Here is an 18,591-nt window from a genome sequence, read left to right as displayed (position 1 = left end):
AATTCTATTGTGAAACATAAATGATGTTCTTATGAGCAATTAAATACACGTGTACATGCTAGAACAGTTAAGTGAACATATATGCGCAAGTGTTTGTGTATGCCTACAATATATCACATTAACTCAATGTAAACGATATTAATTAATTAAATAGCAAGAGTTTGTTTGTTCATGAAACCAGCCTTATAGTGGAATCAAATCCATGATAAGTATATTAGCCGCGAATACTATAGCATTCTCTGATCAGGTACTTAACGTGCATATGTTAATGTGATGCATTGAAAAAAAAAAATATATATATGTATGTATTCTAAAACGATTCCACCTTGGATAATCTTTCGGTATTTTCCTATTTAAATTAACTCATTTATGTTTTGCATTTCAAATACTAAATAATGGGTGAAATTTTGTTTGCTTAAATAGTCTATCCAGTCTATCACTTCTTGAAAATTTTAATAGACAGAAATTTGCAAGACATTTTAGAGCACCACAATCATAAATGAGTTAAAGAAAACAAGTTTTCTTTAAATAAATTAGATTAACAATACGTGTACAATGCTTTGACTATGCTACGCAAGTGTCCAAACAATTTTAGTACAAGTAATTATTTGCATTTGATCTATTTTAAGTAATTATTATTTACACTGTTTTGTTACATTAAAAGGGTTTATGCACATAATGATTCAAGTTGATATAGACGAAAATTCAATGAATCTTAACTAAAAGAAAATTAATCTTAAAGATGAAACTAATTGTCACACTGGTTGAAAAATAATCAACAAGGGAACAGTAAATAGCGTATAGATGAGATAAACTATTTTGTTTCTTTTGTAAAAGTGATGTCAAGATACAATAACATATCGAAGTAAGCACATTATTCTTCAATAGTTTAATTGCTAACATCAGTGAATTATTAAATAATAATAATAAAAAAAATATCAGTACTGTTTATATCATAGAACAGAAAATGAAGTATAGATTTTCTCAAAATTACACGACTTTTGTATCGATATGCTTTTCACTTTTTAAGCAAAAATTACTATCTTTTAATTATAATTGCCTATTATTTAAAATAAAAAAGAAAAAAGCAACTTTTTATACAAATGTTAATTCAGTCAATTTGTAGCTCTTAACGGCAATTAACTAGATATTTAAATAAAATAACTATTTCAAATACAATTATCGTGTAAATTGAAAAATATTCTTAAAATATTTATTGTGCATCAATATTTTGCAATTACAGTTAATACGTGGATCATCCAAGAAACATGAAATCAATTAGTAAATTAACAATGTAATGAATATCAAACGACTTTTGAAAAATAAAGATATTAATAAATGAACGCAAGTAAATAGTTGTTATTGCTTTTTTATATAAGGGTAAAAATATCAAATGAATATTAGATATCTAATAAATATTTGTGCTTATAGAAATTCATTTGACTAGTTGGTCATGATCCACTATGCTATGAATAAATTGTCATGACAGTGCCTTATATATACAATCATGGAAGAATGATTCTTACGATATCAACCAGTCGTTAATTGTTCATTGAAGCAAGCAGGTACTGGCTTTCTTGCGGATCAAAAGCATATGTAAAAATGATTTTATATTAGAGATCTTTTATGTGTAATGCCATTTTCTTTCTCTTCCTTTTTTCAATTATTTCCTGCATAAAATTAATTTACTAGGAATTTTATAAAGGAACAACATAATAATATATAGTTATACAGAATTAATATTTAACTTTTTGCAAGTTTATTGCAAAACTAATTGAAAAATGAATTCTGATACTTTTCAAGCAAATATTCCAATACTAAACTCAAATAAGAATCAATTAAATCTCGCTTGAAAATTCATTCTTACTATATGTACATATTTAATTATTAAATATATCTTAAAATTTATATATATATATAAAAAAAAGAAAATCAATTCAAAGCTAGAAATTGAAAAAAAAGTATAGTATACAAAAAATAGTATAAAAGTAATATTAGAAACTATATACTATGTACTTCTGATAATAGTTTTAGTAAATTATATCATCACTGATCGATACAATGAAAAGTATTCATATTTTATAAAAGGAACATGTATTAAATTCAAGATGTTCATTAAATGTGTAAAAGGAAGACGTTTTTAGGCAAAATTTTAGAAAGATATAACTAGGATGTTTAACAAAATATTATGCAATTCGATTACTAATAACACCATTAACAATTAATCAAACTTTTCAATTTTAACTTTTTTGTAATTTAAAAGAAAAAAATTACCGAGCTGCATAAAATTAACATTAAGTTATTTCACGTCTTGATATCCATTTCACGAGTCAAAATCTTGAGTGTAAAATAGATACATCCTTTTTCTTTTTTTACCAATTAATACATCTAACTTAAAATTTCTACAATTTTCTATCTATCATCATATTAAACACTGTACATGTTTGAAAAACTATTACGAAATATTAACACTTATTTCATACCGTTCGAAAGCCAATACACAATTGAATTACGAAACTAAAAAACATTAAAGACATTTAAAAATATAAAAAACGTAGAGAAATGAAAGAGAGAGAGAGTGTGTGTGTGTGTGTGTGTACGTGTGTGAGAGAGAGAAAGAGAGAGTATTGATGCAATAATGAACATTTAAAATGAATTTGGCGTCTTGACATTCACATCAATCATTTCGAATGATGAACGGCAGGTTTTTCAATGTATATTAATGGCTGGTTTTGGATGATCACATGACTTAAATTGGCTTCATTTGCCAAAGACATTAAATACAGTTTGTATGCTGGACTAGCTTCGGATTACGACTTGAATAAGATTTCTTTTTCTCCATAGCAAGTCGTCAATAGATTTAGGCGTATGCTGTAGGAGGATCGCGTACAGATTAAAATCTTTGATTTTTAACCTTTCTAATTAATAATAGATATGCTGCTACTCACTTATTGTTCCAATGTACATTATTTCACTTGTTGTATGTGTAAAGATTGTGTTGTGAAAATTCATGTACATCGAACATTATAAAAAATTAGTAAAATATATGTATAGTTTCAGTTAATTACACATTTCTTTTTTTCTTTATAAATCACATTTAGTGATACCGAATGTTATTTATCACATTACAATCTATATAGAAGTATTAAATTTAATTTAAAACTTAATTATTGATAACAAGTATATTATGCACGTCATTGTTCACTTCAGTTTGTTGTCCTAATATTTTTTAACAAAAAACGCCAACACGTTAAAGAAGATATCTGTTAGATCAACCTACAGCATGTTTAATGGAACGTAACTAACTATGAAATACTCTTAAACTCAATGTTAATCACGTCCCAGGGTTATACGTAGTTAATAACGTTGTATTACTTCACGTGACAAGTACAATGTAAAACATGTTTCTAGAAGCCTCTCATGGAAGACCTTACAAAGGATCTTTCTTGTTAAACTTATTTTTGCAGCAAAAGAAAACAGAAATATACACAAGTATTAAAATTAAATTTTGAGAGAACCAAATTATAAGTTCTAAGCATTTTATAATCGCAAAATTTGTGTTGTAACAAAGTAATATGTAATATTAAAAGTGGTATTTCAACTTCCATTGAGAAACAGACTGAAACATGTTCATGTAATATATACCGAATTTTTGTAAAGCCTTAATGTGGCCACAATTGTAGTTGTTCAAGCTTCGGTAGATGCTATTAAAGAATTCTTAGGTGTATATGCTGTCGCATTTGGATCCAAGTTCGACACTGTACACCCTGGACAGGGACTTTCGTTTGAACGTATTTTTGTACCTGTAACTCGTACTTCGTTACTTAACCGAAGTTTAGATGTCGCACAGGTTGGCGCAGGTCCAAATGTATCTTGTGGCATCACAGCTAAATCTTGGGCTATTTTTGTTTTTAGCATTTCAATTTCCTTCTCTTGAGATCTAATTAAACCTGATTCAATACAAAATGTATCAATTATGTCTTATATATATGTTATAAAATTTCAGACTGTAAATACAACACAATCCTTCGTATCTCGTATATTAACATATTTATCATAACAAACGTAATCAATTACCAATACACAATGAAATATTAACGACTGCAAACAATTGTACTTACTTTCTCTTATTTCTAATTGTCGCTTAGCTTCGCCAAGTGCAGAGAATAAATCGAGTTTTATTCGCGTTTCTGCACTTAAACTGTCTTCTAAATGAGCAGTTTTATCTTGTAGCACGTTAAGTGCGCCAAGTAAAATTTCCGATTCTTTATGATTTTCTTTACAACGAGTTACATCTTTTTCTAGCACGATACACCTAGTTTTCATGAAATTCATAGCATAAAAAATCATATATACATGTATCCTGAAAATATTGATAGACGTATAAAATTCTTACCTTTCATCTTTCGTTTTAAGCTCTCGTCGCAGATTCTTGAGATCTTGTTCCATTTGTGATCTCCGAGTTTTACACGTATCTGTACATTCTTGTCTAATTAGTGGCGGTGGAGGTGGTGGAATCGCAGAACGTGCTTCTTCCGCTGCCCTTCGCGCCCGTCTTTCGGAAACTAAAGACGCTTCGCAAGCGGTACGTTGTTTCCGTTCTTCTGCGATACGTTTCTCCAACGAGGACATTGTTTGTTTATCTAATTGACGAGCTGTTACCAATCCGTGTAACCTATTTTTCAATAAATGAGAAACTATATATTTTTCCAATACCAATTTATCCAGCTATAATTACATTAAAATGATATTAAGTACACACATACTTGCTTTGTAACTGATCGTTATCATGTTGAAGCTGCTGTATATCACCCTTAGCTTGACGTTCCCCATTTTGTAAAGTATTTATCTGAGAACGAAGTTCCTGTTCTAATTGTCGACTGGATTGTAGATCCGATTTCAAACGTTTTATGTCTGCCTCGAGCCTGCGACACATCAGTAACCTATTTAAACGATATTACATTACACCAAAGAAAAATTTAATTATATAGTTACTAACTGTAAATTTTCTTTCATTTGGGATCAAAGTTATAATAAAAATAAATTACATAACATACACATAATACATAATTGATGTTTAATTTCAGGTAAATTTAATATATTGGAAATAAATATAAGTAATGTACCTTTGACAATAATCATCTTGCTGTTTTTGTTGTTCAGTTATGTTATCGACCGTAGATTTCATCTGTCGAGTTTTACGTTCTCGTTGCGTATTAACAGTGGACGACGGTTCCCGATTCTCCTTTATATTGTTCCACTTTCCAGCTACCGAACCATTGGTCTGTGATTTCATTGTAGCGTGTCCGCAACTTCCACTCTTAATGAATTTGTCTTTTTCTACTTCGTTCGCATCAAAATCATTTACTGATCTGCATTTTACAGTTGGAATATTAGTTAATATCTTAAGGTATCAATATAAAGATGATATATCCGTACATAGATCCGTTCAGTTCCAAAACAGTGTTTTTTCAAATATTACTTTATTCGAAAATTATAACTATAAGCAGCAAGTAATAATGTAACGTTAACATAAAATTAGTAAAAATAATAGGAAAAAAAAAAAAAAACACGAGATAAATAATATTATTGTTTTGAACTATTTCTGTTGTTTCTTTGTATCTCAAATAATATCTACAATAAGAAATTAAAGTGATAATCTGAAATCACCATATATAACCTACCCGATTCTTTCAATGAACTGTATATCACTCTGAGCAATTGTATTTCCATTTGTATGTATAAACCTTCTATCGTTTTTCTCTGATTGAGACACATTTGTTACATTATGCTTATTATGTTGTTCCTCTTGTTTTTCACCTTTATCTAACGACTTTCTGTGATTATTTTTTGTCGTAACATTTTGGTTCTGCGGTGTAATTTGTGAACCTATATGTAAATTACCATTTTGTACACCTGTTTCCACAGAATTATTGTTGTTTCCTACAATATATTCACGTGTTAAATTATCAGATATCTTTTTTTTTTTTGCATTACTGCATCTAGATAAATGAATAATAGTAAAATTTGAAAATAAATACAAACTACCTCTACTTTTTTCAGGGCTTGGATTGCACTGCGAATTTAATTTATTAGACTGTGTTTTAACATGTTGTTCTAACGATGTAGTAATATGTGTTTGCGATTGAACTTGCTGAATCGGTTGCATCGTAGTAGAGGTTTGTTGCTCTAAAGGCAGTGCTTGCTGCAACAATTGTAGATAGAATTCGTTTTCTTTTGCTACATCTTTCTGTTTTCTCTGGCAAAAGAAAAACAAACATTTCCATGTACAGAAACTGTAGAATACTTTTTTAAATGTACATATTATGTATCTACCACAAATTTACCTGTCTCATTCTGTAGCCAATGTAGCTTTTAAAACCAAAACCTAATGTAACTACAGGATAACCGATGCTGAAAGAAACGAATTTTCACTTGGTGTAATTTAGCTCTTCTAAATATTTTCTATCGTTCTTTATATCAATAAAAAATATATACCAATGCGCTGCAAACGGCCGACAGAGATCCAAATGAAAAGGCATATGTCGTAAATCTCTTAATCGAACTGCTGCTTCTATATATAGAAATAGTAACCATAGCATCACAGTTGGTAGGCACACACCTTTATCTGTTAAGGTATACATCAATAATTTATATTATTTATAATTATAATTTATAAAAATATTTCAAATAAATGATTTGTATTTACCTGTGTGCCAAACATATTGTACCCAAACATAAGTGCTGGCAGCAAAAAACAACCAATGTACTGGTATGAAAAAGAAGCAAATCATATCTGATGTAAGTGCGATACAAATAAAAAACACAGAGAAGGCCTGAAAATACATTAAGTTGTTTTAGTACAATGGTTATTCTGTTCTATTCTACTTCAAAAAGTAATTTATACAATACTTACCAAGCCTTGATATTTAAAAGAATCGTAAACGCTTCTTAGAAGTAGCCAAAATGGCCACAAAAATTCAAAACGGAATTCTAAAATGAAGTCTGCCAAAATTACCATGGCCCATAGTAGAAGAAATTTTAGATAAAGCAAAGTACTGAAATAAAACATTTATTCTGTTATTATTCTATATCAATAGTAGGAACACGTGTATCGTTATATCTTAAGAAATGCTATAAATCAATGATAACTGCAACAAAGTTAATCTTTTATATAAAATTTTAGCTACAGAGCATATTAGATTATTTCACACCTGTTTCATCATAATACGTATCTACTTTTAAATTCTAAACAACATACTGAAATGTTTTAAAAAACATAGTACTTGAAATAAAGTAAAAATTATAATTATAATCTATATATTAATTACATCTTAAGTGTACAATTATATTGTGTAAAGTGATAGCAACTAAAAGTAGTAAATAAATATGAATTTATAAAAAATTTTTGTAACGGTTACATGTGAAGAGTATATAATGATAACATTGTGTAACAAGTAATAAGACGTAACGTAAGTTGTAAAACATCTAAGGTAAGAGTTAATTCAATAAACGTATTTTGTAAGAAAACAGACACACATGGTCAAGGTTTTGGCAAATGTCAAGTTATATCACACAGCTTCTGGAAAGCGGTCAATCGTGTATTGATACATTGCACCGTGAAGGCTTTATGAATATCTTAAATTAGAAAACGTACAGATGTTCAATTGATCGATTGAAAATACATGAAAGAGAGATCTGTTAGATTTTTGGTTATTTTTAAAATTAATCATTCCAAATGAGAAGACATATGGCGGCCAAAATTTACCTTCCGTAGATTCCCTCGGTGAGCTTGTTGCGTTTCAAGGGCCTCCGAAGCTTACCGCACTCGACATTTCTTCTCTTCATATTCCTTGACACTTTCACCACGACCAAGTAAACGTTATTCGCGGCAAGCAACAGAACCGAAAAAACTGCAATTCTTCAGTGAAGTCGTGAAAAAATCCACTGTCTCGCGCGCGACTTCTATCAGTCTCTTTTGTTGTCATTCGTCTGTGGACAGATTCGAGGTTTTACAGCGGTTTACCAAGCAGCTGATTGGTCCATTGTGAGACATGGCGCTAATCAGTAAGAAAAATCACCTGCTGGAATCTTTATACCTTGATATTCCTTCAGATTTAACGGACACGATCATTTGTAGTTTTCAGTACATAAATCATTCGTTACAAACTATGCGAGAATTTTTCGACGAAATGTCCATGTAGGCTTTATCGATCGTATATGCTTTCTATTATACGTACGTACCCGTAGGTCAATCGACTTGTTCGTTTACGTTAACGTTAACAGCGCTCGGAGCTAACAGTACGTAAATTCTTTTTTCATTCCATTTTTTACCCATAAATAACATTCTTTAATATTTCAATTTTGGTGTGTTATAGGTATACTTAAAATTAGGAGAAACCACTAAAAAAGGTTTCATATTAGGTGATCACGTATAATACAATACGTATCAATATAGCAAGTATTTGACATTTCAACAATGAAATAAGTTTTTCGAATATTTTCTATATAAACCTAGCGTATGGATAACAAAATAAAATTATCCTTGATAAGCTGCACTATTTCAGGTATATTAATAAAAATGTATTTTCAAGCAACAAATGATAACAGCAATTTAACTTCTTCAAAAAAATTATTTTATATTATACTTTGTATCAATGCAATTGTTGTGAGCATGAATATTTTACTAAGATCTTATCCACGCATAAAAAATGCACATTCAAATACTTATAATACAGATTTTACAAATTTAATGAATAATAATTTAAAAAATTATATATCTACATCAATTTTTAGCATTCAGCTAATGATCTATGTAATATTAACTGTTATTAATTATGAAAATTTGTATAATTACATACAAAAGTTTGAAGTATTAATAAGTTGCATGTTGATTTTATCAGCATTAGTGCAAATTATTGATATAATTGACCAAGATAAAGAGAGCCCTTTTGATATTAATTCGATGCAAGGTTTAGATTATGGAACTGGTATGGCTTATAGTTATTATTATGGATATTTGAGACTTGTACTTCCTACGACTGGTTCCCTTAACAAGGGACTAATTGAAAAATTAGAAAATATAGAGGACGAGAATAATATACGCGTAGCTGTACATAAATTATTAATCTTAATTCCTGAGTCGTCATACGTACCACCGGATCTTAAAGAAGCGTCGTATAAATGGATGGAAAGTGCAAGGACACTGGAGGAAGAAATACGTGATCGAGCAGGAGTTAAAAATCGGATCTATCGTAATAGTTTATATAAAATTTTTCCGGATGGTGATAGAAACTCTACACCCGTATATGTTCCTGTTGAAGGTGCAACTCCTTTAGTAACATTTGGTGAAGTTCAAAAACATGCACATCCTGAAACAAAAGTTTATTCAAAATATCGGAAGGATGTTATAAAAAGATTTCATGAGAAGTTAAAAGAGTTAATAAGTAGCGACCCCGAATGTGCGGATAAATGCGAATTGATTTATTACAATGACTATGATGAGAATGGAATGAAAGTCAATGTTGCTAAAGTTATACTTGACAGATTACAGAGATCAGAAACATATACATGATACCAATACAAATTTATAAATTATAATTATGCTTTTGTAAGAGATTTACTGTAATATATTTATATTATAAAATGAGAAATAGTATTTTTTTCAAAATAAAAGAAAAGGAACTTTTGAAGTTTATTTCTTCAAAAACATTGTTTATTTATTGTAGTAGTATAAATTTGTATAAAGTTATAAAATAATGGATCAAGTTTTGATTTCAATTTATTGTCAAATTTCTGTTGGTCATTGCTAAAAAATAAGGTAAGAATGTAATGAATCAAGTATATTAATTACATTCAATATTTTTGAACAAAATACAAAGACTTATTATACAAGGCCCCTGATCGTATACTTATTTAAGAAGATACGTTTTTGATAAGTTTAGTTAGTTAAATCAATTATTAATATTTGTATAAAGGCTGGCACAATATGAACACAATAATCACAATTTCTTTACATGTCCATTTCAAACTGTTCTGCAGATTCCTCAATTATTGGAGTATCTGTAACATTAATGATAAAAGTGGTATCAAAAATAATACATTATTTTTTTTGATAATGTTTTTATACATAAAACTAAAACAACAAAATTTTACCAAAAACATGAAAAAAAAAAAAATGAAAAGATCTACTAAAATCAATAAAACATATATTCACCTTTGTTAATTTGAGGTTTTGCAGATGTTACAACATTTGTTGAAGCATTCTTTAATAATTCCGTTGCAAAAGATGGCATATTTCGCGGCGGTGTTCGTGATATAGGTGAATTTCGTAAATTCATCAAAAACTCACGTTCATAAACTATACGGGTACCTACGTATAATTTGCATAGATTATGTTGATAACTAATCCAAATACTTATACTTGATGTCACGAGAGTCCATAACTAAGCGCGTAGGTTGAAAGATGGTGGGGGAAAGCGATCCGCCAATCGCTTTCCACTTCCGCTGGAAGTATCGCCAATCAGAGCGACAATGCGCAGAAAAGAACGAAAACTGGTCTTTTCGCAGTTACGGACTCTCGTGACATCAAGTATATAAATGTGATTTACTTAACATCTCTCTTTTGGTTAAATTGTTTAATAATTCAGAATAATATTAATAATGATAGAAACTTATTATATACATCATAACGCAATATTTATAAATCTTAAAACTATAAACACACATAAGTGTAAAAATATTCTAACATAATAGAGGTATATGTAATGAATTGTTTAAACAAAACCTTTTCATTTACACTGTACTTCATATTTCTTATATATTCCATCATCACTTGGTTAGATAAAAAGATATGTATACAATGAAAAGTGTGCTTTTATATTGAAATTACTTGATGGTAAATAAATTTTGAAATCAATGATGTTTACAAACCCTAGGCAACAAGGTTTAATAATATGCACAAGTGGCATGTATTTACCATATCAGAAGATAGAAAACAGATTATCTAATCATACTTTGACTTAAAAATGTACATATCAATTACAATGATCAATAAATTTAAATCATTCAGCTAACAATTTACTAATTTATATATTACATTTTAATATAGTTTACATGTATGTGTAGTATATCAATAATGTTTCAAATATACCTTTGTATTGAAAAATTCAAAGTAGGTACTGACCTCCAGGTGTAGTTGAAAAAAGCGTTCCGCCAGGAGTCGATGAATAATCAGCAGGCAATTGACTAGAATCATTGATCACGATCCGTTTTGAAGGGATATTTTGGCTCTGGGTAGCTTGCTTTGCAATCGGTGATGCAGACATACTTGATCTATCGATTTCTTCAAAAATAAAAAGAATTTCCATTCAACGTAATTAGTTTATATGAAAGATAAAGATAAGATTTATGCATGATCTTTCGTTATATTGTTGACAAGAAATTTTACTGCGAGTGTACGTTAAACGCTTACAAATTTAAATATAATTAGGTACAGCTGTTGAACCAAAAATAAATACAAACTGGTTTCGTTTTTTTTGTATACTTTCACATGAATATTATGCTCACAATTTTATTTAATTAAAACGATACACGTTCACGATCTTAATTAAATGTAAACAGCATATATAACATACGTGTAACCTAAAAAATCAAACCACAACCAACCACAGCGATTCACAAAGTCGCACCATCTAATAAGTAATTGTTTTATATAAGTTCCAAGTTTCCCCCCCACTTTCAAAATACTACAGAAATGCTTTTCAAAGCGTTACCAGTCATTGGCGCGAAATGTTCAGTTACTTATTAATTCAAATGTAATTTCAATTGAATGTACTTTAAAGCAATATTCACATACTTTTATGATAAACAGATGATACATTTTAAAAATGTAATAGCGATCACTGTTGTTATTATCAAGCATGTAGTTTATAATTCAGTATTTCTTATATTTTTTTTTTATTTAGTACTGCTATTAATACGTGTATATTCAGTATTTTTTCAACAATCAAGATATTTATAAATATACAACTTAAATATTATTTATATTCGTAATATGTACATTCTTTACTAACAAAGTATAAAATACTTTTATACATACATATGTACTTATCTTGTATATTACGTACTTTTACATTTTACAATTATTTAAAAAAATTGTTTTTTAAGATTTAAAATACCTTGAATTTTAAACTAGATTATTAATTTTTGCAAATTTTTATTTATATCGTTATATTGTTATGCATATTATTTATATAAGATTTATAAATTTATATTAATATAAAATTCTACAAATGTGAAAACTAGATTTAAAGAAGCTTCAAAATGTTTGAGTATAAAAATAAATTGACAGAAAACCCGTCTATTAGTTTCAAGATTTTTTCAAAAGATAAATTAAAAGATACTATGCAAATTTAAATGTTTAAGAATACTCAAAGGATACAAAAATTTAAGTAACTTATAATTTATCGCTAATGTAAAAGAAAAATGACACAAAACTATACATAGTGTAATATTCTATTGAAGTGTCCATATTTTATTTTAAACATTTGGAATACTATCCAATGCTTCTGGCATCTAGAAATTCCACATTTCAAAGCTATAAACAAGAAATTCTTGCATTAGCGCTCCCTTAATGGCAGGGATTCATGCCATACTAATTTAATCTATGAAAAATTTAAAGTTCTCTCATGACTTTAATAGTAAGCAGCCACGGTATAAACTCAGTTGAAAGAAGATATAAGTAATTTCATATAGATTTTGGAAACGGATATGTCGGATGAAGGAACTTCACATTATTGTCGAAGTTCAGTCTACTAATAGACACAGTACAATTACTATTACACCTCCTCCTCCTCCTTCGGAAAAAGCGCAATAACAATGAATGTAATGAGAAAAAGAACGCAATGCCTTATGGAGTCGATACTCATTTAATTAGCTACCCCTCAACATAATCAACAAAGATCATTCAAAGTCAGAAGCAATTATTATTTCCACCTAGCGGTTTAAGTTTCTTAATATCTGATTAACCCTCCATCACTTTAATATTCATTACGCCACTGTATTACACACTTATATCACTTACTATTATATGTTAGATATACATTGTTTGCTTTTTTAATAAATATGTCAGAATTCATAGTTTTCATGATTTCTAGATTGTTTAAGGAAACTTAAACAATATTTTGTGAATGATACAAAACTAGGACCATCGGGAAGCCGTCATAGCGTTAACAACAGATTCAATTCGCAATACTTAAAGTAAAATAAATGAGTATTTAAAATAAATATAAACAAGTAAACTAGTGATGCAATGACTAAATGCAAACGACATTTACATTTATTCATATTGACTGTAAAGATTATTCATGTTATATATGTATATATATATAACGTCTAAATACAATCAAACTCACAAAAAATGGTTCATCAATTTAAAAATCATTTGCATTATTTACAGAGTTCAATAATGAACAGTTTTCGGAAATTCGAGAAGTTTCTAAATTATTCTAAAATGTTTCAGCAATATTACTAAGCGTGTTGACCATAAAAGAAAATAAAATTATTCCAAGAAATTGCTCCAACTTTCGAAAACTATTACTGACGCTACTATAAAGGACACGCGACTAAGCTGAAATAATCGATTATTATTTTTAATACATTTTTCATTAACATATAAAAGTTCTCACAATATATATGTATATACACCAAACACTGAAATTTTATTCTCAACGTAGCACATAAATACACGGCTAATGCAATGAAAAAAGTACTTTCAGTTTCCTTTTCTTTTTTTTTTGTTTTGTTTTAATTGATAAGATATAAAATGATCGTGTAAAAGTTTGATTCCTATAATCGTTAAAAATAAATAATGCAAGCGTATAAATAAGTCGATATTTATGTATTATTGTTTTAATAGCCTGCAAAGGGCAGGAAATTAGAGAGGTAATCGATTTACAAAACTTCTATATATATTCAATCACGAAATTTGGTCTTTATTTCCAAAAATATCTCCCTCATTTCTGGACCGCTCAAAATTGCCTGCAAATACAAATAAAAAACTGTGAGAACTTTTTCAATAATGTACAGAGTTGATAAAACTAGTTCCCGACATGATCTGGTGGATGATAATTTATGGTTATTATTAGTTTACACACTTTTATCATTGATTCCTTGAAGGTTTTCGTTTTGGATATTAAATTGTTTCTAATATTTCGGCATAATAATATGTATGTAATAACAAAAACCACAATTAAAAGGTCAAACACTTTATTTCTTAATGAAGGTATGTACTTGGGATTTGGGACATACAAAAATTCGTATCATCTAAGCCTGAATGTACATCTCCTTCGGCAACGCTTATGATTAAAATATCCCTTCCAATACCCAACTAAACCTCTGCCTAGACAAACACGCTGTAATCGCGGTGGTAGAAGCATCGAACAGGGGCCACGGAACATGGAATGAATCCAATTGGAAAAGTCGTGTAGAAAAGACGATGAAACAAGATGATTCAAGATAAAAGGTTTGAAGCTCATAATCAAATATCGACTCGGATAAAACTGTGGTTGCATCTAGGCAATATATCAAATCTCCTCTGAGGGAGGGGGGAGGGGGGCCAACAAAGAGATAAAAAAGAACCGATTTGTTTGAATGCCTCACTTCTTAACTATTTCCTTTTTCTTTTCCTTGATCGCTTTATCCTGGTAGCAGTCACAATGATTGTATTATCGATGCAATATTAAACACACTACTGATTCTTGATACTTTTTAGTGACAAGAAATATTAGTTATAGTTATACGAGAGGAGCAGTAGCAGGAGAAACAGCAATAATAAATATTGAACGAGAAGAGAAAAGTGTAAGAGTATATACCAGTTATAGTGATAAGAGCAATAGCAGTAGGAATAGTAGTGTAGTAATATTCGTAATGCTAATCGTAATAATTATAATAGTACTAGGTTCTTTCTCTCTAGTGTAACGGATAACTATTTTTGTAATCTACTATTATAAAATGAAATTGAGATGAGAACGTTGGAATATTTCGATAGATCGCGTTTACATAAGCGATTATAGTTCACCAACTCACTCTACATATACTCACACACCATGAGAAATCAGCTGAGAGCTCCGTATTTCACTTACTTTTATTATTTTTTTTTTTTTTTAATTATAATGAATTGTAGCCAATAATCGGATTTAAATTAAATCTGCGACGTTCATTGGCATTTCGTCAATATGAGTGTTGTAGAATTGTTCAATATCTTTCAAGGTTCGTTTATCCTCCTCTGTTACGAAGTTAATAGCAACTCCCTTACGACCGAAACGACCACCTCGACCGATTCTGTAATATAATTTAACTTATTAAATATTTATACTTATATATATATATACCTATAAAAACTTGAAGAACATTTCAATTATAATTAGCAGGAATTAGAAAGATGCTTAATAAAATATGCTATATACATTCAAGTCAGTTATATATTGTGCATCATCGCTTACCTATGAATATAATTTTCACGATTGGATGGTAAATCATAATTGATGACAAGTGAAACCTGTTGAACATCGATACCACGCGCTAAAAGATCGGTAGTTATGAGAACACGGGATGATCCAGTTCTAAATTGCTTCATAATGAGGTCTCGTTCTTTCTGTTCCATATCACCATGCATAGCAGAGACTGTGAAGTCACGGTTACGCATATTATCTGTTAACCAATCTACTTTACGCCGCGTATTACAAAAGATTACAGCTTGAGTAATACTCAATGTATCGTATAAGTCACAAAGGGTTTCAAACTTCCATTCTTCGCGTTCCACGAATACAAAGAACTGCTTAATACCCTCCAATGTAAGTTCTTCCTTTTTAACCAAAATGCGAATTGGATTTCGCATAAAACATTTAGACACGTCCAGTACATCTGATGGCATAGTAGCAGACAGTAATATGACCTGAAAATTTTATTTTATTTTTACCAACTTATAATCTAATAACAACATTAAAATATTAAACAAAGTATAAGATTTTTTTTTTTTTTTTTTTTTACATTTTCTCTATTAATTTCTACGTACCTGTACTTCTTGAGGTAATAATTTGAACACATCATGAATCTGTTCTTTGAAACCACGAGAAAGCATTTCATCAGCTTCGTCTAGGACGAACAGTTTGATGCTATTTGCTCGTAATGCCCGTCGACTAATCATATCGTAAACTCTACCAGGTGTACCAACTACTATGTGAACACCTTGATCCAATTTTCTCATATCTTCGCGTACATTGGTACCTCCAATGCATGCGTGACATTCTGCATGCATAAAATCTCCCAAAGCAATAACAACTTTTTGAATCTAAAATGTGGAAGTTTGAATAAAAATTTATAATTACGGTTCTTACTGTTAGTTTAAAAAATATTAGTAATTACCTGTTGAGCAAGCTCACGAGTTGGGGCTAAGATTAAGGCTTGACATTCTTTAATACTAGTATCAATTTGTTGTAGAATAGAAATTGAAAATGTAGCAGTCTTGCCAGTACCTGCGAAATATCGTTCAAGTTAATCTACCAAGGTTTATTACTCGTTTCATAATAGTGTTTCGTTTGCCCGTTTACCTGATTGTGCCTGCGCGATGACATCGTGTCCCTTTATACATGGCAGAATGGCACGTTGTTGGATTGCAGATGGTTTCTCAAAGCCATAAGCATAAATACCACGTAGTAATTCTTCTTTTAAGTTCATTTCATCAAAGTTGTCCACGACCTGTGTATCATAAGATCAGTAATAATATAATGTTTTAAACAATTTTTTGATAAAACCAAAATTTCATGTTCAATTATAAGTCTAACATAATTAACTTACAACATCCCAGTTGGACTCGATGATTCCATCGGGATCCATGCCAGGAGGGCCATTGTACGTTTGTTGTTCACTTTCACTAGGACCATTTTTGGAGTCTCCTGCCCATTGATCATCGTTTCTAAAATATAAATGGAACAGTGTGTTTTTATTACAACAGTAATTACCTCAATATACAGTTCGCATTACCAAATCTAAAAAGTGATTTTTCTGACTGTTATCGCATTAATTATTTATTAATTATATTGTGAAACATGATCAATTGTGTATTAGATATATTTATTATAAAATAATACAAGTAAAATGATATTAAGTAATTTTCAATTCTAATGACCTTGAAAAGTAAAATTTAGCTTTACAGTAACTTCAAGCTGGTATAATAAATTCAAATCACTGCAATTTAACAACGTAATAATTTTTTAATAAACAATACTTAATTTTATAAACATTATTTAGAATAGATCGTTAAATAGATGTAGTAATGAATTTATCGATGACTTGATAGATGCGTTGACAGTGACTCACGCGAGAGCATGTCAGAGGCATGTAAGGCAAACGAAAATTTGCAAAGGTACAAATGATCGTAATTTTACGCAATATCTTTAATACCAAACATTTCGCTTTATTTATCCTTGAGATTAAAGAAAATATTCATTTTTTATTACGTAATTTTAAATACAAAGTAAAACGTGTGTTTGCACAACGGAGTACCATGCAAGTTTTTTTCATTAAAATTAAAAATATATCCGCAGAGTTTTAATATTCGATACATGTATTAAATCATAGGAATATGAAATTATAATAACATTAAGGTTATACGAATCGACAGTGATCAAAGATTACTATTCATTTTGTGAACAATGTGACAAAAACGAATGCACGCCATGTTGTCAGTCTCGTGTTCTCATGCATTCCCTGATTGCGGTACTATTTTTTAAAGAATATACTGTTAACTGTCCACGTCCAAGCTTGCACAACGTAACATTTACAGAAGCATGTATAAACAAAGAATTTCGGAAATGTAAAAAAGCAAGTATCTTTTGCGATTACGCAGGAAAAACAGAACTTACCTTCGTTCAGACGTATGCGACATGTTCCACTCACGGTAGGTCGACGGAAAGGACGAGTTCCTATTGCGTCACAAGAAATATTCTTATGAATGCCGCACAATGGCGCTGCGAACGGTCTTCAAAATTTCATTTAACTTTTTCGATCAAATACAAATTTTCCTACATCTATTCGCAATTGTTTAATGTCAACGTGAGAAAGCTTTTTAAACGCGTGTAATCGTTTTTAAATAATTCCTTATTTTTCACGATATTTCTTTTGTAAATGTCTATTGCGCATAAGGGAAGTGCGTCAATTACCCATAATCCTTTATGATCGGTTAGTGGGGTGTGTGAGGCAAATGCAAATCTATTACATATCTCTTATTCTTTCTTTAAATTTTACTCTAAACAAATATCCAATTTATTTGTTTCAATAATTCCGATTATATTTTTATTATATTATACAACATTTTTTTTATGCGCTGTAAAAATATATTTCACATATGATTTGTTAATCAAACACTATTTTTTGAATCTTTCAACACTTTCACATGATTTTTAAGTAGAAAAAATGTTATATAAATCAATCTTGAGAAACAAAACATAAACATAATAAAAATATCATTCACCAATATCTATTTTTTTTATTAACATTTATTAGCACAAATGTGTTATTTAAACTTTGTGC

At 29.5% G+C, this 18,591-nt stretch overlaps 4 protein-coding genes across 10 annotated transcripts; 1 reads left to right on the top strand and 3 right to left on the bottom strand.

The window, feature by feature from the left end:
* Positions 1-278: 278 nt before the first annotated feature.
* Positions 279-7,990, bottom strand: LOC117606827 (macoilin-1). Of its 3 annotated transcripts, none has more exons than XM_034329797.2 (12): positions 7,769-7,990; positions 6,917-7,058; positions 6,710-6,836; positions 6,499-6,628; positions 6,348-6,414; positions 6,046-6,259; positions 5,685-5,943; positions 5,127-5,372; positions 4,767-4,925; positions 4,397-4,675; positions 4,122-4,315; positions 279-3,950 (listed from the first exon to the last, which is right to left on the bottom strand). In XM_034329797.2, exons 1-12 carry the CDS (start codon positions 7,846-7,848, stop codon positions 3,688-3,690), a joined length of 2,160 nt encoding a protein of 719 aa, XP_034185688.1. In that variant the 5' UTR covers positions 7,849-7,990; the 3' UTR covers positions 279-3,687. The 3 variants fall into 3 exon arrangements, with proteins under 3 accessions (XP_034185688.1, XP_034185685.1, XP_034185686.1); XM_034329794.2 differs by having other exon boundaries at positions 4,767-4,943; positions 7,769-7,988; XM_034329795.2 differs by having other exon boundaries at positions 4,767-4,943; positions 6,049-6,259; positions 7,769-7,988.
* Positions 7,991-8,044: 54 nt separating this feature from the next.
* Sting (transmembrane protein sting) lies at positions 8,045-9,696 on the top strand. The gene is made up of 2 exons (XM_034329800.2): positions 8,045-8,301; positions 8,379-9,696. The coding sequence occupies exon 2, from the start codon at positions 8,522-8,524 to the stop codon at positions 9,572-9,574; it is 1,053 nt and encodes a 350-aa protein (XP_034185691.2). The 5' UTR covers positions 8,045-8,301; positions 8,379-8,521; the 3' UTR covers positions 9,575-9,696.
* A 67-nt stretch (positions 9,697-9,763) lies between these two features.
* On the bottom strand, positions 9,764-11,991 carry Thor (eukaryotic translation initiation factor 4E binding protein thor). Of its 5 annotated transcripts, none has more exons than XM_034329805.2 (4): positions 11,668-11,991; positions 11,186-11,344; positions 10,217-10,372; positions 9,764-10,062 (listed from the first exon to the last, which is right to left on the bottom strand). In XM_034329805.2, the coding sequence occupies exons 2-4, from the start codon at positions 11,325-11,327 to the stop codon at positions 10,013-10,015; spliced, it is 348 nt and encodes a 115-aa protein (XP_034185696.1). In that variant the 5' UTR covers positions 11,328-11,344; positions 11,668-11,991; the 3' UTR covers positions 9,764-10,012. The 5 variants fall into 5 exon arrangements, with proteins under 5 accessions (XP_034185696.1, XP_034185695.1, XP_034185693.1 ...); XM_034329804.2 differs by having other exon boundaries at positions 11,569-11,990; XM_034329802.2 differs by having other exon boundaries at positions 11,474-11,989.
* A 3,142-nt stretch (positions 11,992-15,133) lies between these two features.
* On the bottom strand, positions 15,134-18,082 carry eIF4A (eukaryotic translation initiation factor 4A). Its single transcript, XM_034329799.2, has 7 exons — positions 17,925-18,082; positions 16,858-16,975; positions 16,611-16,758; positions 16,426-16,535; positions 16,076-16,351; positions 15,504-15,955; positions 15,134-15,342 (listed from the first exon to the last, which is right to left on the bottom strand). Exons 1-7 carry the CDS (start codon positions 17,945-17,947, stop codon positions 15,198-15,200), a joined length of 1,272 nt encoding a protein of 423 aa, XP_034185690.1. The 5' UTR covers positions 17,948-18,082; the 3' UTR covers positions 15,134-15,197.
* Positions 18,083-18,591: the final 509 nt, after the last annotated feature.

Source organism: Osmia lignaria, chromosome 8 (assembly GCF_051020975.1).
Source record: "Osmia lignaria lignaria isolate PbOS001 chromosome 8, iyOsmLign1, whole genome shotgun sequence".
NCBI lineage: Eukaryota > Metazoa > Arthropoda > Insecta > Hymenoptera > Megachilidae > Osmia > Osmia lignaria.
The sequence above is the reverse complement of the archived record's forward strand: the minus strand, read 5'-3'. Positions and strand labels throughout refer to the sequence as shown.